The sequence below is a fragment of the Amphiura filiformis genome, chromosome 20 (genome assembly GCF_039555335.1).
Source record: "Amphiura filiformis chromosome 20, Afil_fr2py, whole genome shotgun sequence".
NCBI classification, from domain to species: domain Eukaryota; kingdom Metazoa; phylum Echinodermata; class Ophiuroidea; order Amphilepidida; family Amphiuridae; genus Amphiura; species Amphiura filiformis.
In genome coordinates this window covers 52,633,815-52,655,446 of record NC_092647.1, presented here as the reverse complement: position 1 = coordinate 52,655,446, position 21,632 = coordinate 52,633,815, and the positions used below count along the sequence as shown (strand labels likewise).

Genomic DNA, 21,632 nt, shown 5'->3' with positions numbered 1-21,632 from the left:
GATCTTCTAAAAATTTGGCTTTAATTGTTGACTGTACACAGCAAGTTTCATGCCCATACAACAGTTATTACTAATTTGACCTCTGGTGACCTCGAAATGACCTTCCAAAAATTTGGCTTTAAATGTTGACTGTACCCACCAAGTTTCATGCCCATACGACAATTTTTACTAATTTGACGTCAGATGACCCCTGGTGACCTCAAAATGACCTTCCAAAAATTTGGCTTTAAATGTTGACTGTACCCACCAAGTTTCATGCCCATACGACAATTTTTACTAATTTGACCTCAGATGACCTCTGGTGACCTCGAAATGACCTTCCAAAAATTTGGCTTTAAATGTTGACTGTATCCACCAGGTTTCATACCCATACGACAGTTTTTACTAATTTGACCTAAGATGACCCCTGGATGACCTCAGTGACCTTGAACCACTAACCAATACAAACTGGTTCTGTCTTGGGTCAAGGTGCACCCACTCACCAAGTTTGAGGAATGTGTGACTCCTAGTCTCCGAGAAAATAGGCGGAAGGCAAACTTTAACCAAAACTTTAACCAAATTTGTCACATACACACCCCCACACGCACGCACCCCCACCCCCACATACATACACACATACGGAAAAGTGATTATATAGTCTCCTGCCTTATCAGGCGAGACAAAAATTGACATCTCAAAACCTCAGATCTGAGAATGCTAGACCTTTGATGTTTTCAGTACACTCAGAACACTACTCATGACCAAGCCCTCTATAATTGTTATGCAGTTTTCTTTTGTGCTGGAAGTTGATTGGTACTGCAAAAATCAACACAATTTTGTGACACACCTTTTTCACTTTAAAATTCATTTTCTCGGTAAAATAAACAACTTTCATACACTCCTAGATAGTGAAAACCAATCAGAGCACACATTAGTAAAATACAAGGTGTGCATAAATAATTGCATGGGCACACACTCAAGCGCAGTGCTTTCGGACACATTAATTTTTCTTGCGGGTTGATGCATTTATATTTGCTTGCATTATGCAATATTTTAGTAACAATTTGGTTATAAAATAGCATAAACCACAGGATTCTTTTTCCTGTACATTAGACGCATCATCAACATCTCAGCATTGTTTTGTACAATTTCACTCCCAACAAATGATATGCATTTATTAACCTCCAAATAATTTTATTTTTTCAGTAATAACTCTACACATGTAAGGCATATCGTACAGATCTATTTATACAATTCATCTATTTATTATAACTTTGTCAGCAATTCCGTTTTGATTTTACCATTTTTCACTTCCAACTGCCAAAATGTGAAACTCAGTACTTTATTCCGAATTAACCAGCAGAAATAATCAATATTTCAATTGTGGCATGCAGAATCATAAATCCATGGGTATATTTCACACATTGATTTTGAACATGGTAATTCTGACAAAACTATGTTGGTGTTAACATATCCTACTGTCATATTATATCAAGATTTCATAATCATTTGTTATAAAACAGTTTAAAATTAAACTATCTATGTTTATACTGTACAGATCAAGACCTTTTCTATTCACAGATTGGATTTCTTCTGTTCAAAGTTTATTGCCCCAATCGTTATCTAGTGTATTGTAGATGGCGAGTACATTATCAAAACAATAGCTCAAGATAACATAAAGATGCATGCAATGGACAATCTAGAAACACCAAGACCATTATAACCATACCGCGGAAACGGGGCATGTTGCCTGTGGGGGTCAACGCTACAAATGTAAGTCAGGTTTGCATGTGCTAACTCAAAAATAGCACAAATAGCGTGAGCGTACACAAAAGAAACTTTGCATACGAGATGAGCGTTGTCGCAAAGTCTGAATGCTGTATGTAATGGCGTCAGCTGAATTCTAGAGAATTCATGATTTGAATATAAATATAAGCACTACAACCAGAATTATTCAACCACTAGTGCTGCATTTTTACTAATCATCAAATGACACAAGTGTGCTGCAAATACGTCTCATATGTGAACACTCCCATTTACAGGGCTTTGCTTCTAAGTCTTTTATCATCCAGTCCAAAATAGGCAGTTTTGACACACGTCTATTGTACTTTTCGTGGTCTATGTAATTCATCTTGCAAAAAAACTGGCTAGACTTTTTCATTTCAGCAATTGCAATTGTTCCTATGTGAAAACTAATGTAGCTGTAAGCTTGATCTCTCAGAGAGCAAGGTGTGCTTTTATTGCGCGGACAGTCTGAACAGCTTCGCAATTTCTCCCGATAAGTCTTCATAATAACTTTATGAGGCATCATGTCAATCTCTCCATCTTCGTACTGTTGGTATCTCTCATCACTATACCAGCCATAGGAATAAAGACTCCCCCCGTCATCATCATTCCAAGTATGCCTCATTTCCCAATATATATCCTGACACTTGTCACACATGCCAAATTTATCATAGAAATAATTCATATTTCGCAGTCGCTTTTCTGTGTGCTTCTTGTTACTGTAACTTCTGTCACTACCTGAAGATATTTCACTGGAGTCATCAGAGTCTGAATCAGAAGAGCCACTAGAACTCATTTTGTTTCATGGACCCGGTGGCATCAGATTAACAACTTTCTTCATTCCATATCAATAATACCTGCATGTCATGGAGTAACAGGAGAGATAGAGAGTTTGTTCTCAAATTGTATGCAGACATCAACTTTACTTTTAGAAGTTTGTAAAATATTCAATTCTTCTTTAATGCATATTGAAACTGAATGCAATTGAAACATTATATTTAAAACATGTACAAATATTTACTTATTAATATTATGACTTTATATAAAAACACTTCAACATCAAGAACTTTCAATCCGCTGGTACTAAGTTTGAATCATCAAATGACACAAGTGTGCTGCAAATACGTCTCATATGTGAACACTCCCATTTACAGGGCTTTGCTTCTAAGTCTTTTATCATCCCGTCTAAAATAGGCAGTTTTGACACTCGTCTATTGTACTCCTTGTGATCAAAATCACTTATATGAAAGTTTTTGGTAGTCTCTTTCTTGTGAGCATATGCAATTGTTCCGATATGAAGACTAATGTAGCTGTAAGCTTGATCTCGCAGAGAGCACGGTATGTCTTTATTTCGTGGGCAATCTGGACATGTTAATAACTTGTTGCGATATTGCTTCATTATTTCTTTGTATGGTATCACTGACACGTCTTCAGTTTCATATTTTGAATATCTCTCATCACTATACCAGGAATAGGAATAAAGACTCCCCCCATCATCATCATTCCAAGTATGTCTCATTTCCCAATATATATCCTGACACTTGTCACACATGCCAAATTTATCAAAGTAATAGTTTATGTTTCGCAGTCGCTTTTCTGCATACTTCTTGTTATTGTAACTTCTTTCATTGCCTGAAAACATCCAACCAACGTCTGAATCGGAAGTGTCACTAGAACTCATTTTGTTTCACGGATGGCTGGCATCAGGCTAAACAAACTTTCTTCATTCCATCTATAATACCTGCATGCCATGGAATAACAAATGAGAGAGAGAGGGAGAGTTTAATTGTGTGCAAACATCAACTTTTCTTTTAGAAATATTGTAAAACATTTGGTTCTTTTTCCAATGCATATATTGAAATTTATCGTAAAAAACTTCATAAACACTATTTAAATTATTGATATATTGATTTGTATTTTCCCTCTCATCATTTGTATTGACAGTACTAGTAGTAGTAGTAGTGCAGTGTACTTGACTTAGCAACAAGGATTTTCTACCACTATGCCATGTTCCTGTTTTTGTGTGTGCAGATAGAAATCAAGTAACCTTTTGATAAATCTGACGGTGTTAAGGGGGTACTACACCCATTGATTTTTTTTTGCATTTTTTTTGCATTTTGTGAAGAAATTACAAAAAAAAATTGGACAAAGTGGTATGCAAAATGAAGGGGCAAATCTTCTCGTTTTATTGGTGGCATCGGTATCAATGTAGCTTACATGCTTTTGAAGATAGAAGCCAAAAGGAGGTACATCACTGATGATTTAAATTCACTTCATTTTGGAAAACTTACTATCAACGGATTTCGTTAAAATTTTGGACATGTGTTGCTAACACATTAGGGAAATAATGTTGATATGTAAAATGGGAATAAGTGGTCCCTGATTTCTTTTATGACTTCATGAACTTGGTGCTCCACAACTATCAAAAAACGAACCGCTTAAAATGCTTCTATTTTCAATGTCGAGCTATATTTTGTATTTTGAACTTGCAACACTATGTCACTGAAACTTAATTAAGTCATAGGTAACAGGTTACCACAACCACACTACAGCAATGTTGAAAAAGATTGTATTTTTTGTCACCTATACCACCATATTAGGTAGTTTTCCGTAAGCTTCATTTTTGTGATTTTGGTAACTATTTTATATTTATTTGCCCAATCCAACTCAACTAGGCAATCTAAATTGTACTCACCATTTACATCCCAAGGTATTTTAGTATATCCACCTCACACATTTCCATTATATATCCAGTAACAGACAAAATATCAAAATTGATGCCTCATTATGACATGTATTCACATGTATTCAAAATTGATGCCTGAATTTGACCTGAACCAATTGACCTATAACCTGACCTTTGATGACCTTATAGCCTTTTTTAATCTCTTTTCCTAACAACATATTATAGAAGATACATACATGGTGTAGTATTAAATTGTCTATGTGGAAGAGATTATTTAGGCCTATTTAATTTATTCAGTGTTATAATCAGTGAGTATATTTCTATAGATAGTATAACAAAGGATTTAAGGGGGTACTACACCCTTGCCAAATTTTGTGCCTATTTTTGCATTTTTCTCAAAAACTATAGCGTATTGGTGACAAGTAAGATATGTATATTATAGGGGCAAGGACTACAACTACTGCACTGGAAATTTTATTTCAGCATAGACAACAGTTGTGGAGTTACAGTCAAAAATGAGGGAAAACCAATATTTGATCAATAAATCAATAAGTACTTGATTTGAGTTGCTGAATTTTCAGTGCAGTAGTTGTAGTCCTTGCCCCTATAATATTCATATCTTACTTGTCACCAATGCGCTATAATTTTTGAGAAAAAATGCAAATATAGGCACAAAATTGGCCATGGGTGTAGTACCCCCTTAATGTATTCTATTCATGTATTCTACATGGACATGTTCAATAGAATAAATTATGGTTTGTTGTGAAACACACATCTCAGTTACCAGGATACAGTAAACAAAAAAATATATAGGGCTAAAATGATTTTCTAAAATGGTTCAAAACCACTTTTTATGTAGAGATATTTTATAAGTTCAGGACATGAGATGATGAACATATTTATATACTTTTTAAATTTGCAACAACAAAAAGAAGATGGGTACTGATGAAAATCAGGGTATTAAATTGCCTTAAGGTGGTATGAAAGGCAAAATCAAGTTGCTCTGATTGAGGTTAAAATAGACTTGTTGCAGAGAGATATGCAAAATAATCTTAATTCTAAAATTTGAGCCAAATCGGACAAACGGTTTTTGAGATATTGCTGTTGAAAGATTCTTTGTATTCTATTGTTTTTGCCAATATATTGATGAAGTTAATGAGGAAAGTTGGCAAAATGTGCTCATTAATATTAATTTTTGCCAATATTTTCCCAATATTTAATGAATAAACCTTCATACTACTTTTACCTTTAAGAATTTTGACCTGAAACTTTGCCAATGTGTCTCTATGACCTAAACCTTTAACATGTTATTTTCCCGCAAATCTAATTTGCATATTTGCATAATTAATTAGCCTTAAGTATAATGCTAATTAATTATGCAAATATGCAAATTAGATGGGCGGGAAAATCACATGTTAATGTTTTAGGCCATAAAAACACATTGGCAAAGTTTCATGTCAAAATTATATAAAATAAAAGTAGTATGAAGGTTTATTCAGAAGATATTGGTATAATATTGGTAAACATGAATATTCATGAGCACATTTTGCCAATTTTCCTCATTAACTTCATCAATATATTGGCAAAAACAATAGAATACAAAGAAACTAAAAACATGTATATCTTGACAACCGCATGTCCGATTTCCTTCAAACAAAAACTATTTTGCTCAGTGTATTTAGCTTAACTTATTCAATCTATTCAAATGGTTCTAAATTCAGTTTCTGTTTTCCAGAAACATCGTTTCGAACCCCCTTAAATCAACCAAATGTACTCTTTCTCATCCAATTTGCTATTATAGTTGCTCTGTGTTCACTTTTCAAGTTAACTTATTAGACTGTGGGGCCATACACCCCCACCCTGGCCCAAATAAGCAGCCTTCTAATAATGATAATAGCAAACCACAGGTTACAGAATACCTGTATAAAAAGTGAAGGATGGTGAAAGGGCTAAAGATCATGTCGCTCAATGTATGTTCTTTATATGCCAAATTACGAGGAACTATGCCTGTTAGTTCTTGAATGTAAGCCTGACACCATTACTGTAATGGAGACTAAGCTCAATATACTAGCTGCTCATGCAGAGCTGGGTATTCAAAATTACAATCTTCACAGAAGGGACAGGACCCGAAATATAGGAGGTGTAGCCATTGATGTCAACTGGTTTGAACTGGTCTCTTTTTTACATAATGAACGCAATGACGTGTGACACTATAATTGGGTCCATATGTGTAAAACAAATATGGCTACCCATATCTTAGGTGTGCATTTCGTCAAATATTTTTCAATTTATTTCAAAAAGTATTTAGGGGGGAACTTATAAGTTGTGGACCCTATCATCAGCTGGGCATTCCAAATTGCAATCTTCACAGAAGGGACAGGACCCATGATGGAGGAGGTGTAGCCATTGATGTCAACAGTCATCTTCTTTATGCACTGCTTGAGCATACTCTACCGGAAACATCAGAAATGATATGAATTCAGCTTTCACTACCAAAAACTCGTCCAATTCTTCTTGGAGCAGTTTACATATCAGAGATAGAAGTAGAAAAGGCCTGGGTTATCAGCTGTGTTAATTGGTTGTAGATAGAGAGCAGGCAACTAAGATTGGTAATACTATTTCCGCATTCAAATGTGTCAGCTTTGGTGTTCCACGATGTATATCAATGACCTGCCTCTAACTGTGTCCAGTGATACCAAAATCATGCTCTTGCAATTGAAACATCATAATTAAACCATGTTCAAATATTCATTTATTATGACTTCATATAAAAACACTTCAACATCAAGAACTTGCAGAAAAAGTCTTTTTTTTTTACAATCCGCTGGTACTAAGTTTGAATCATCAAATGACACAAGTGTGCTGCAAATACGTCTCATATGTGAACACTCCCATTTACAGGGCTTTGCTTCTAAGTCTTTTATCATCCAGTCCAAAATAGGCAGTTTTGACACTCGGCTATTGTAATCCTTGTGATCAAAATCACTTATATGAAAGTTTTTGGTAGTCTCTTTCTTGTGAGCATAGGCAATTGTTCCAATATGAAGACTAATGTAGCTGTAAGCTTGATCTCTCAGAGAGCAAGGTGTGTCTTTATTTCGTGGGCAATCTGGACATGTTAATAACTTGTTGCGATATTGCTTCATTATTTCTTTGTACGGTATCACTGACAACTCTTCAGTTTCATATTTTGCATATCTCTCATCACCATACCATTCATAAGTATAATAACTCCCCCAGTCGTCGTCATTCCAAGTATGCCTCATTTCCCAATATATTTCCTGACACTTGTCGCATATGCCAAATTTATCAAAGTAATAGTTTATGTGTCGCAGTCGCTTTTCTGCATATTTCTTGTTATTGTAACTTCTTTCATTGCCCGAAAACATCCAACCAACGTCTGAATCGGAAGTGTCACTAGAACTCATTTTGTTTCACGGATGGCTGGCATCAGGCTAAACAAACTTTCTTCATTCCATCAATAACACCTGCATGCCATGGAATAACAAGAGAGAGAGAGAGAGAGGGAGAGTTTAATTGTGTGCAGACATCCACTTTTCTTTTAGAAATATTGTAAAACATTTGGTTGTTTTTCCAATGCATATGTTGTAACTTAATGTAATTAAAACTTCAGAATCAATATTTAAATTGTTGATTTTAATTTGGTTTTCTTTTCTCTCTTCATTTGTATTACTAGAAGTACTTGTGTAGTGTACTAGACTAACTTGGCAACAAGGAATTTCTACCACCTTGCTTTGTTGCTGTTTTGTGTTTAGGCTTTATATGACTACCAAGTCTCACAGCATCTGTGATCAAGATAACATTACCAGATATCTAAAGCTCAAAAAATAAGTAAAAAACATTGGATTATTCCGTCAAAAGGCTAAAGAATACATTTTTAGAACATCCACTGCTGTCAATCACGTCAAGCCCTAGCTGAATTCCAACGTAAAACTAAATACCCTGTCGGGCGACCCAAACCAATGTGTGTGGCGCAAATCCAGAAAGAAGTAGATCAACAAACTCTGACATAGACCAAAGACAGAATAGCCTGGAGAGCAGTATAGTAGCATGCGCAATGGCAACATAGCCGGAAAGCATAGATGATGACTGCTGTCAATAGTCGGACTTTGGTGTTGTTATATAGAAACCAATAAATTTAAAGTAAATGTGTTCGCCAACTCATTATGTATGGAGAAGCAGGTCACTGATATACAAAGCTTTTCGGCTCTTGTGGAAAAATTGAGTTGGCTTGAAATTCCCCTGGACAAGGAACTCACTGCTAATTTGTCTCGTTGTAACCTGTAAGAAACTTGGTAAGCTGATCCTGGTTGTGAAGGTTATTTGTGGAATGTCTAGGGTGTGCGCTCTTGAAGCAGCAAAGTCCCTGAAATGCTGTTAAATGGTTTGTGGAATGATGTGGACTGTAGTGGTCAGCGACAACCTGTAAAGTGTGCTGAGGCTTGTGGATCAACATCTAGGCGTTGTGCCTGTGCGTAGCGCAATATAAATCACTGCGCTTTCTTTCTTTTCTTTTAAGTCATGCATACAAGGCTGCTTCTGCAGATGGACCAACCTGACTACCTAATGCATCAAATTTTTAAACTGAAAAAAGACCACCATTTTAGTTCTGCAAATTTGATACCTCATTTGCCTGCATGTAAAAAGATGCAGATTCAAAAGTTGTTCTACAAAGCTACTCTCTATGTGACTGGTCATGGATGATGACCCACAGTGACCAGTGGTGACCAAGCCCTCTAGCAAAAAAAGCAATATTTTCAATGGTTTGTAGTGCAACCTTTGAATCTGCATAATTTTCATTCAATGGGTCACCATGGTATTACAGATGTTGGGCTATTCAGATTTGATTCATGTTTATATGCCATTCGCCGTAGAAGTAACGTAATTAATCAAATTAACTAACATAGCAATACATGTAGATGAATACAATTTTGAACATATCGCCCAGCACTACAACGTTTATGCGGTACCTATGCATTGAAACAAAGATGTCAAAGAAAGGCTGATCACTCGCACCTGTAAGATTAGTATCTTTGAAAATAGCTGTATTGTATTCAATCTATGTTTGCAGACATACACAGGTGATTAGTGCAATCTGCTTGTAGTGCAGGGAGATCTATTCAAAAATTGTATTCATCTATTGCTATGGTAGTAAATCTGATTATTACGCCACTTCTACAGGGAATACACACATAATACAAACCTTTTAATCTTTTAATTCTCGTTTCTTCAGCTCTTCACTCATTTCTTTCGCTCCTTTTCTCAGCTCTTTAGCAAACGTCTTGGAAAACGAGCCCAATGCTGAATCGTCCTCTTGCTTCTGCTCAAATTTTTTCAAGGTCTCAGACTCTGAGGCTTGCTCAATGGCATCATGACCTATGTAAAAATAAGAATGTAGCAAACACATGTTGTTAACATTATATTCAGTACCGGTAACAGGCTTATGGTCCTCTCAAATTTTCAAGAGTCCAAAAACAATGTGTTTTTATTGTCTTTAATTATGAAATCTATATTGCCAAGAACTGTTGTTTTCATCCCCCAACACCAACTGTTTGATACCTACCGTATGTAGTGCAGAGCGATATATTCGAAAAGTGTATTCATCTATAGCTATGGTAGTTCACTTCTACTGTGAATTGAAGATATAAATAAAGTTTCCCAAAAGATGCAAACATTTTTAGCCTATTTCAATGTAACTAAGAAAACAATAAGAAATGAAATATATTCCAAAATAATAGAGCACTTATTTTTCAAAATGTCAACCACAAAATAGTCATCAAATATTAGCATCGATCTGTTTGGTAGATCTTGAGAATCAAAGTCATATCATACAGTTCAACACATTTGAATCAAGATTCGCACATTGACTGATGTCCTGCTAGGACACAGCAGATAGGTCACCACCTCTATTTACAATTAATTTTCATGGCTGTGAGACATTTTGGTGAGAATAAAATTATTACATGATTAATTCGCTGGCAGATCCACCATACGGTGTTGTGTAGTGTGTGGTGAACTCAATGACATGTAATCATGAGTTTTGGCTGGTTCGAATCCGAACGGTTCTGATTTTTTATCTCCTTAATTGTATTGCCAGTTTGCATGAGCTCCATTTCTTTACATCTGAATCAAGATATACCCAAGAGGTAAAAATTTGAAACTCTTATATATACATGAATACTCACTTATTTCTTTTGCCTTGTTGAAACCATACACAGTAACTTGAGCTAATCTTCTCATAAAACGGGAATCTGCTAGCTGTATACATATAAGATAAATTAATAAATGAATTAAAGAAAAGAATAAATAAATTGCATTCAATGCATTTCTTAGCAGCGATGCACAGACATGTATGTTTTTCTAAATATTTCATTAATCAGTGACACTTAAAGGTGCATGACCAATTGACAGCCTTGTCACCCTAGACAAACAAGTAGTACCCACAGAATTAAAGACAGAGAATCAGGACTCGACCGCCATCTTGATACAGGCATGGAGCAAATATTGGGGGTATTCGGTTTCCCTCGGAATGCACTCGAGGCATTAGTTATCATGTAAGTGTGACATGGATTAAGGGTGCATTTGAGAGACGCACTTGATGCGACCTGCACGCGAGTACCAAGACGCTTCAGATGAGACGCTGAATTGTTTTCGTTCGTCTCCGTGCACCATCGGCAAGGACCCGAATACCCCTAATTTTCTCCCCATAGCTGACAGCGTGATTGTACGTGGCGGTATAGGGAGTCCCGGTTCTCCTTCTCTAATCCGAGCATGTCTTTCTTTTCAGACATACACGTGTTGAGGGGCTTCCTATTTGTGAAATTTTAGATCAATTTTGACTTTTGTTCATTATTCATTCACACTTAAAGGTAGGTGATCAGATTTTTTTGGTATTGTGTTTTTTTACCTCCGAGCGAAGCCTGTACTAAAATAATCCAATTCCCAAGTTTTTAGGTAAATTGCACGAGCCGTAAGTAAAAACATGTTTCACAATGTCCATAGAACAGTACATGTATGTGTGGTATACCATCACTTGGAGGTGAGGCTATCACTTTGTCATACATAAAATCTAAATGGGATATATTTTGGGCCTAAGATTTAACCAGGATTATGAGAAAAATATGAGCTTTCTTCTGATGCCAAAATCTCCATTTTTGTAGGAAAAAGTGGGGGGATGAGACTGTTGATCAGGTCACCCATCTTTGATTGCTAAAAATAAGGTCCAAATCCCACTAAAATATCTGTTCACAGAGTTGTGAGGGATTCTATCTTAAAAATAAAGTCAAACATAAGAATTTATTGATCACCCATATTTATCAATTTATGTTTAAAACTCAAAATCACTTAGCAACATAAGACTCATTCACTCCTCTTGATAATGTCACAAAATGACCAGGTATCCTTTTAATTGGGCTTGGTCACAAATAATTTAGGCTGTTCCAGTTGAAATCCATATACCCCCTATGGAAGACATTTACATTGTATAACCTTAATCTCCTACTCCGGGAGAGTAAATTTCAAATGCAGTTACCCATTCAGGTAATCCCATTTGACATTCACACACCCCTGTGTGGGAGATAAGGTCCTGTCTTCCATACATGGGGGTATATGGATTTCAATTGGAATAGCCAAATATAATTTCAAACCCTCAATTTATCAGTTTACAAGCTGCATAGTACTCTTTTAATGCCTGTGTAACACTGGTTGACAGTTTTGAGCTTTTCAACCAGACCTGGAAAATGTTTCCTGGGGAATATCAACTCAAAATGTCCCTCAAAGAAGACTAGAATTCCCTTCAATCTGTTACGTATTTCTTTGTTTTCAAACCTTCCATTTTCTCCAAACCAGCCCTCGAATTAAGGATCTGAAGGGGCACAACAACTTTTTAAGGGCAAGTTGAAAATTGCCTTGGATTTTCACTGAAAAGGCAAGGCAGCACGGCAGTTTGTAATATTTCAAGAGGGCATCATGGCAACTGTTGAAATTTTGAGAAGGGCACCAAGGCAATTTCTCAAAAGTGAAGAAAACACACACAAACATAGATAGATGATTTTATAATGAAGGGGCAGGGCTGGGGCACCGACAGCAACTTCATTAGAGGGCACGGCAAGTGACTGCCTTGGATAAAGGACATATTTTGAGGGCATTACGGCAGTGGGGATGGGCACCCACAGCAAAATGCAATGGGTTACGTGGGTTAATTTGAGGGTTGATCCAAACAACAATTTCCCAGGAATTAGTTTCCCCAAATTCCCGGGCTCCTTTTCAAGACCTGGCTTTACCATTTCCCTTACCTTTTCAACAAGCTGTTGATTGTTCACAAGATATCTGAAATAAAAATCAAACATAAGAAAAGTGTCAAAAGGTAAAAAATATCCATTCAGATGAGTCATTCTGAGGCATTATTTGTACTACACTATACACGTCATCAGCAGGGACAGGCGATTTGCGCGGAAAAAAAGAGCAAATTGCGCGGAATTGCGCGGAACTTTTTTTTTCAATGCAAATCATGTATCCCTAAATTGCGCGGAATTGCGCGGAAAGAAAGTTCCGCGCAAATCGCCTGTCCCTGGTCATCAGTCTGCTACGGATCAGGCAACTACAAGCTTTCTTCAACTGCTGTGATCTTTGGCTAGCGAAGCAATTTTGTTTGGCTGCAGCATCCCTTCAGTATCTCTCAGGAGGTGCTGGACATATTGTGGAGTGTTTATCACAGTTAAGGACAGGGCCGGATTTACCATAGGGCCAGATGGGCCCGGGCCCAGGCCCCCAAAATTGCCCTGTGCAGCGTGCAGTTTCCATTTTAGCCGAAAAACGCCATGTTTTGGGCTAAAATGGCCTACAAAAATTGCAAAATTTTGTGTGCTTTGCGCACACAAGCCTTTAATATAGTAAGTTACTTTACCTTCAATTTGAGCTAAAATAGCCTAAAATTAATTTTTTGCATGCGCGAAGTGCGCAAATGTCTCAGTAAAATCTAAAAACTTGGCCACTTGAGTGCACATGTCTTCCTCACGGTGCGTTTGGGGCCTCCAACTTACTTTGCCTGCAACAGAGAGAACAGACATTGATGTTGATGGCTGTGAGATTTTATGGTGTCAGCTTGCATTGAACTCAAATAGCGATGATGTTTTCATTGGTGCTTATTATCATCTACATGTAGACCAAATTCTTATAATGAAAACACATTGGACACTTTGAATGACAGTCTTTCAATGCTCCTTTTGTAATACTCAGAGGAGATTTTAACATCCCTGGTATGAAGTGGATAACATACATGTAACACACCCAGAGGAGAGTCTTCAGACAAGAATTCTTGAGATTGCTGATGATTATCATCTTGAGCAAAAAGTTGGCTTTCCAACTCGCAAAGACCCAATTACAGGCACAGAAAACATTTTAGATCTTCTGTTCACTACAAGCCTGTCATCTGTGAATAATGTTCATCCTGCTTCCGGAATGAGTGACCATGAAATAGTTATTGCTGATGTAACCATCAAGGCTGTTCATGCTTCTAAACCACTGAGGGTGATTTTGAAATGGAATAATGTGGATGTAGATGCATATTTACAGCTGTAGCAGAGTGTTTGAAATAAAAATATTTCATGATGGATCCATATACATTGCACCAAGATAGAATGTTGAATCAAACTGGACCTTTTTCAAGAATGGACTCGCAGATATTGTTTGCAATCAGGTTCCTCAAAACTTAAGACAGTAAAAAGGAAAATTAGACCATGGTGGCTCACAACTGACCTCTTAAGACTTACAAGGAAAAAAGAAAGATATTATGTTCGTGCCAAGAAAACTGGAAAACCTGGTGATTGGGACATATTCAGATCTGTCCGCAAAGTTGTTGACCATGAACTACGTAAGGCTCATCGGAAATACATGAACTGATCACCCGAATGTTAAGGGGGTACTACACCCCTGGCCAATTTTTCTCAAAAATTATAGCGCATTGGTGACAAGTAAGACATGTATATTATAGGGGCAAGGACTACAACTACTGCACTGGAAATTTTATTGCTGTACAGACAACAGTTGTGGAGTTACAGTCAAAAATGAGGGAAAACCAACATTTGATCAATAAATCAATAACTACTTGCCTTGAGTTGCTGAATTTTCGGTGCAGTAGTTGTAGTCCTTGCCCCTATAATATACAAATCTTACTTGTCACCAATGCGCTATAATTTTTGAGAAAAATGCAAAAATAGGCACAAAATTGGCCAGGGGTGTAGTAGTACCCCCTTAACTCAATGCAGAAACGGCTGTGGTACTAAGGTTTTGAAAGTTAATGACACAGAATGACAGATATTATCACAGACCAGGGGAAAGCTGAAGCACTAGCCAATCAATTTAGTAGCGTCTTCACCTCACGTCTTCACAAGCGAGGATGATACACAGGTACCACATCTGCCTGAGAGCAGATCCAGATATATGCCTTAGAACATCAAAGTATCTGTTGAACGTGTGTTAAAAATTAATGGATGTTTCAAAAGCAGCTGGTCCTGACCAGATTCCAAATAAAACATTGAAGCTGGCTGCAAATGAGTTTGCACCAATATTTGCCCAGATTTTCCAACAAAAATCATTGCGGTGATTACTGATTTAGTATCCAAATTAATACAAAAGCGACAAGCGATGCATTGCAAAATCCAGCGTTTGCCCATCGCTTTCCAAAAGCGATGCATCGCAACCGTTCAGCGATCAAGTATTGACAACTAAATGCAGAAAGTCAACGTCAAGTAGTCCTAGTAACTAGGAAGATCGAACCCTATCATAATCATTTGGGCGTTTAAATGAGCTTGTTCTCTCGTCCTACATATCTCGCCTATATCAGTATGATACACACATCCGAAAGTTGCACACTAGCCTGCACACATTTCTTAAATTAACAATTATACAATGCTGTTGGTAGACGTTATTTCACTATTCAATAGTTTCTTCAGTTGCTTACCTATAGTGATATTGCTTTTGAAAAATAATCAGTTTAAAAGTGTTTTCTTTCCAACTTGGAGTGAAAATTTCGCTGCCAAAACTACCGGATGTAGGTGAAAAGGTAAAACTTTGTTTATTTTGTATCCATGTGGGGGTGTTGTTTATAAATTCTCCTTCAGGCTGTATCTGGTATACATGTATTGGGTCGGGTTTTTTTGTTCCCGATTGATTTTTGATTTGAATTAATATTCATACATTTTAATCATTTACGTTTGCTTGAATTCATGAATCTGTCTATTTCTCTAAACCCATGCATGAATAATCATAGTGACATGGTGCAAGAGTCTACCACAAAAATATAATCAGCGTTGGCCATAGCAGGTATAGCGGAGCAAAATGCTACTAAATTTTGATCACTTTGCTACACAATTTGGAATTGTGTAGCAATCTTATGCCATAGACTTATACAGGGAAGTGTGCAAATGTAACAAAAATCAAGTAGTGCAAGCTGATAATGCTACATGTACATTGTACACATAAAAAATTGTCTTCCATCCAACACTAATTACAATCATACTTTTGGGTGCAAGATCAATTTCATTGCACACCTGTTGAAGATTTCTCAATGCGCACAACCATGATACACGCCCATACATCACAAGTGAAATTCCTACAATGCATTACTCAATACTCAACATCATCCCTACATGTATCTTGGAGTCTAGTTGTCATCTACACTGGATTGGAAACATCATGTCAAATTGGTCCAGAGAAATCTCTACAAATGTCCACCAGATGTGAAGAAACAAGCCTATACAGCGCTCATTAGACATACCCTGGAATAAACGGCAACCTGCTGGGATCTATACCATGAACAAGGTAAGGCGGCACTGGAAATGTCCAGAGGAAAGCTGCGCGCTTCATCACCAACAACTACCGCAGAAAAACCAGTGTAACCGCCCTGTTGTCAGAGCTCAATCTGCCATCTTTGGAACAGAGGCGAGAATCTGATACGTCATCGCAGCCGCCAGACTGTATGTGGCTATTACGGGAAATATTCATTAACGGGACTGAAGCAATGTGGCCATATGTTTGTACCAGGCAAGTACCAGGCATTTTTCAACACGGAGACTGACACAAAATCGTCCAAAGGTATTAAGGGGGTATTACACCCCTCGATAAATTTGTGTCTATTTTTGCATTTTTCTCAAAAACTAATAACACGGTGGTAACAAAAGTTATGTATATGATAGGGGCAAGGAATCCAATAACTACACTAGAATTTCAGTGACCCAAGACAAGCGGTTCGTTATTTACGATAAGAAATAAGGTACCGCTATATGTAGTATGTAGGCCTACCTCATTTCCTATCATATATACTGAACCGCTTGTCCTGAGTCACTGAAATTTCAGTGTAGTAATTGTTTTCCTTGCCCCAATAATATACATAACTTTTGTTACCAGTGTGTTATTATTTTTTGAGAAAAATGCAAAAATAGTCTCAAATTTACCACAGGGGTGTAGTACCCCCTTAAAGCAAAGGGTTGGGGATCGCATTTTTAACTTTGACTAAACTGTTTCGGAGTCAAGTAAAAAACGACCATTACTTTCTAGTTGCGAGAGAGACTCGCTTTACCATGCAGCAATACTTTGTATTGCATGTGTGAGCCACACATCTAGGGATGTGACGTGCACAGTGTCCGGGTGCAGGGTACAACTGTACATGACATGTGATTAGACTGCGGAACTCAGTCTTCAATGACAGTCAGTCATTTATCTGTTGGTCGTTATATGACTATCATTTGAAGACTGAGTTCTTATGATACATCTTCCGAGGAGCAGTTTCAGACAATAGCTTGGGATTATTGGGGCAGAGATTATCTTTTGGAATTTTTTTGAAGCATTTAGTCATGCCTGTCAAAGACACTCGGCGTGAATTGAAAGACCATGTCACTCGCCACAAAAGAATGTCAATGGTCATAAAACACCAATTTGGTGTCTTTCCGCTCCTCGGAATATGATTCTTAAGGCCTAGGCTATGGCTAACATGTTCTGTATTGTCACCCGCCATTGTCACAGATACAGGTAACTCAACTTGTAAGCTTTAAAGTTAATTTTTTGTTACTTCCGTGGTCCGGGTACGCGCTGGTGAATTGCAATTGCGTAGAAGTGACAAGGTCGCCTACTATGCGCCGCGCAGACGACCAAATGGCTCAACCGGCTTGTTGTCAAGTCTGTTGATCAGCCAATCAGCGTGATTGTTTATTTCTTGTGTGTGTGTTTACGCTATAAGGCTGCAGAAAGCTGAATCTTGGTCAGCGATTAAGTTACCCGAAGTTACCCTGAGTAAAGATAGTCACTTGTGCTGAGCATCAAATTGGTCACTTATCGCTCACTGTTCAAAATGTGACATCTACACCAATTACAGTCCCCGAAACTGTCTACTTTTTAGCCGACCTCAATTCCGAAACATTTAGTGATAGTTAAAAATGCGATCCCCAACCCTTTGGTTACCTTTGGACGAATTTGTCGAAATTTCCGCGGAGTCTCCGTGTCTGAAATTCCCCGTTACAAACATCGAAAATGTCGCAATTCTCAGTTCCGGTGATGATACTATATCCGCAACCGCTGTTTTCATACATGAATATGCATATCTCTGACCCCTGTAAGGTCAAAAACGTGGCGTTGATTTTAACCAATCCGATCCACCGTTTAATAAGCAGCTTGATACTGACGTCATATCTGAGGTGACCAGGAGGCAGGAGCTACCATTTTGATAAACTGAACTCAACTCGTGCGTTCTTTTGGTTCACATAAATCGAACAAAATTTTCAATAACGGGCAATAGTATGGTTTCAATTTTTTATTAATGAAGTTACTTGTAGTTTTGAGGAATGACAAAGTTGTTTTTGGAAACTTAGATGTTTGTTTCAACTGATGATGTACAATGTAGGATCGCAAGGTGAGTGAATTCGTGAAGAGATTTGCTTGTTTGAGTGATAGTAGAATACGGGATGTAGGCTAGTCCTCTGTGTTTGACCGGCTCCGACGTCTCAATTCACGACGTCTCAATTCGGTACCTGCTTACCAGACAGCAATACTGCGTATTGCTGTATGGAACCAGATATACCCGGAAGCTCCGTCTTCGATAGGAATTGCTTTTATATTCCGTGTTGGAGATAACTTGATTTTTGACCAAGATTCAGATCGCTGCATGTACGCTCGTCTACCCTTGGCGCACAGCTCGGCCCACAATGACCACGGAAGTAATAAAGAATTAACTTTACTTTACAATTAGTTACATCATCATGATTCATGATCATGCTTAAATTTTAAGCTTTATCACAGTTTTACATACTTAATTTACCTTAATAAGGAACGGAGGGGCATGGTTTCATCACAGCTGGTCAAATGATGTTCAGGTAATTGGAAATATCAAATTCTTCTCTTTTTAAAGCTTTTTATCTCAAAAATATTAGAAAATTATGCAAGAATGTTCTGAACTTTCGACCTGCTTCCGACCCCAGACAAACACTAGACCAGGTATGTCTATGCTTGGCTTTGGCTATATACCGGTAGTCTCATGTCGTGCGTCATCTTATGAATAATAATGAGAATTTTACCAAGATTGGGTTTATATGACCTAGTAATAAACTGGCAACTTAGTCAAATAGGGCCACCAGTATACAGGCACACACCACTAAATAATCATTCACAATGAAATGCAGGTATATTTACCTTGAAAAATACCTCTCGTTTGAAACGTAAAGGAGTTTAGTGTTATAATACCATAACAATGCTATGCGGCGCGCATCTTTAAACTTTGGCAGTGGGAAATTAGACTTGCCAAAGTCGTCTTGTTTATTAATTTGATAAGCATGCTAATTCTTATTATTTCAATAAATAAATCTTAAAATAAATAAATACCGGTATATAAATTTTAAAAAAGAAAGAAATAAAGAAGGAGAAAAGAAAAGAAGGAAGAAATAAAGAAAGTTTGTTTTCTTAAATTGTATCGAGATCCATAAAATAAACAAATTATACAGCCTAAATATTAATAAATAAATATTAACTAAATATATAATTCAAAATATAAATAAATCCAAGTAAGGTAAATCATCCACGGTAAAGTGCTCAAGCAAGGGAGCTGGAATATATTTAAAATGATACTTGGTATTAAAGTAGGGCCTATATAAATTAAAGTACTGTTGTTCACGTCACAGTGGCGTGCGCAAAGGGGGGGGGGGCACGGGCATGTGCCCCCCACATTTATTGGTTTCAGGAGAAATTCGGGGAAAACGCTAAAACCGCACCTTACACACCTAAATCAGACTCCATTCGGGGGAACTGAACAACCCATGTCATAAGTGTGACATGTTTTAGACGCTCAGGTAGTAGGCCTATGTTATTGATAATGAAAAGGGCAAAAACTCTCAGGTAGTCTCGCGTCGTTTTTTAAAAGATTATAATATCAAGACTCAAGAGCTATCAAGATTTATCACGGAAATGATGAACCCCTATGTCCCCACTAGTCTCACTCGTGTTATTGATAATAATCATAGGCGTAGATGGGAATCCCCAATATTTCGCTTGTGGGGATGGTCCATACAGTCACCCCCCCCATGTTGACGCCAATAGTCCCTAAGTGGGTTTCTGAACAAATTAACCTCATATTTGGCTATTTTAACCTGAAAAACCTCATTGCGCGCCTCGCGCGTATTTGTTCAACTTTTGTACCATATTTCATCAGTTTACCTTTAATATGCCAATTTTTTTCGCGCGCAAACCATAATTGTACCATAAACTTATTTTGTCGCTAAAAGGTGCTGATTCACAATACTTCAAGAACAAATTTCCAACTCCATGATCCCCCCTCAGCTCCCTAATGTCAAAAAGAAATCTACGCCACTGACCATCGCCCGGTATAATCTCATATTAATGAAAAAATATAAGAATTATATCACGGACTATAGAAGACCCACTAGATCGCCCGGTAGTCTCATGTTAATGGAAAAAAATATCACGGACATTATAGAGAGACCCCTTGTATCGCCCGGTAGTCTCATGTTAATGGAAAAAATGTATGACGCTCAGGATTGATCCCCTATATCGCCCGGTAGTCTCATGTCAATGAAAAAAATATTATACGGACATGATAGAAAGACCCCTCCCCCCCCCTATATAACCCGGTAGTCTCATGTTAATGAAACAAATATCACGGACATGATAGAAAGACCCCCTATAATGGCCCGGTACCCTCATGTTAAACTGGTTAATGAATAAAATATCACGGACATGATAGAAAGACCCCTGATATCGCCCGGTAGTCTCATGTCAATGAAAAAACTTCACGGACATGATAGAGAAAGACCCTCTATATCGCCCGATAGTCTCATGTCAATGAAAAAATATATCACGGACATGATAGAAAGACCCCCTATATGGCCCGGTAGTCTCATGTTAACATGGTTAATGAAAAAATATCACGGATGTGATAGAAAGACCCCATAACCCGGTAGTCTCATGTCAATGAAAAAAATATAACGGACATGATGGAAAGACCCCCTATGTCGCCCGGTAGTCTCATGCTAATAGAAAGACCCCCTATAGTATAACCCGGTAGTCTCATGTTAATGAAAAAAATATCACGGACATGATAGAAAGACCCCCTATATGGCCCGGTACCCTCATGTTAAAATGGTTAATGAAAACAATATCACGGACATGATAGAAAGACCCCCGATATCGCCCGGTAGTCTCATGTCAATGAAAAAATATACAACGGACATGACAGAAAGACCCTCTATATCGCCCGGTAGTCTGATGTCAATGAAAAAATATATCACGGACATGATAGAAAGACCCCCTATATGGCCCAGTAGTCTCACGTTAACATGGTTAATGGAAAAAAAAATATCACGGACATTATAGAGAGACCCCCTATATCGCCCGGTATAGTCTCATGTCAATGAAAAAATATAACGGACATGATGGAAAAACACCCTATGTCGCCCGGTAGTCACATATATATATGGCCCGGTAGTCTCATGTTAACATGGTTAATGAAAAAAATATCACGGCTATGATAGAAAGACCCCATAACCCGGTAGTCTCATGTCAATGAAAAAAATATAACGGACATGATGGAAAGACCCCCTATGTCACCCGGTAGTCTCATGTTAATGAAAAAAATATTATACGGTCATGATAGAAAGACCCC

At 37.5% G+C, this 21,632-nt stretch overlaps 1 protein-coding gene across 2 annotated transcripts; it reads right to left on the bottom strand.

Moving 5' to 3' along the window:
- Nucleotides 1-666: 666 nt before the first annotated feature.
- On the bottom strand, nucleotides 667-18,928 carry LOC140141987 (protein NCBP2AS2 homolog). 2 transcript variants are annotated; one of them, XM_072163888.1, is made up of 5 exons: nucleotides 18,780-18,928; nucleotides 12,766-12,799; nucleotides 10,657-10,729; nucleotides 9,675-9,847; nucleotides 667-2,621 (listed from the first exon to the last, which is right to left on the bottom strand). In XM_072163888.1, the coding sequence occupies exons 1-4, from the start codon at nucleotides 18,800-18,802 to the stop codon at nucleotides 9,678-9,680; spliced, it is 300 nt and encodes a 99-aa protein (XP_072019989.1). In that variant the 5' UTR covers nucleotides 18,803-18,928; the 3' UTR covers nucleotides 667-2,621; nucleotides 9,675-9,677. The 2 variants fall into 2 exon arrangements, with proteins under 2 accessions (XP_072019989.1, XP_072019988.1); XM_072163887.1 differs by lacking the exon at nucleotides 667-2,621 and adding an exon at nucleotides 5,821-7,938.
- Between the last annotated feature and the right edge of the window lie 2,704 nt (nucleotides 18,929-21,632).

What these genes read in the sequence shown, in the direction of transcription:
- LOC140141987 (XM_072163888.1), bottom strand. Translation starts at nt 18,802, where the DNA reads ATGCCCCTCCGTTCCTTATTAAG. An exon ending in CCCCTCCGTTCCTTATTAAG is followed by an intron (nt 12,800 to 18,779) that starts GTAAATTAAGTA and finishes TTTTTATTTCAG; the next exon opens with ATATCTTGTGAACAATCAAC. An exon ending in CAACAAGGCAAAAGAAATAA is followed by an intron (nt 9,848 to 10,656) that starts GTGAGTATTCAT and finishes ATTTTTACATAG; the next exon opens with GTCATGATGCCATTGAGCAA.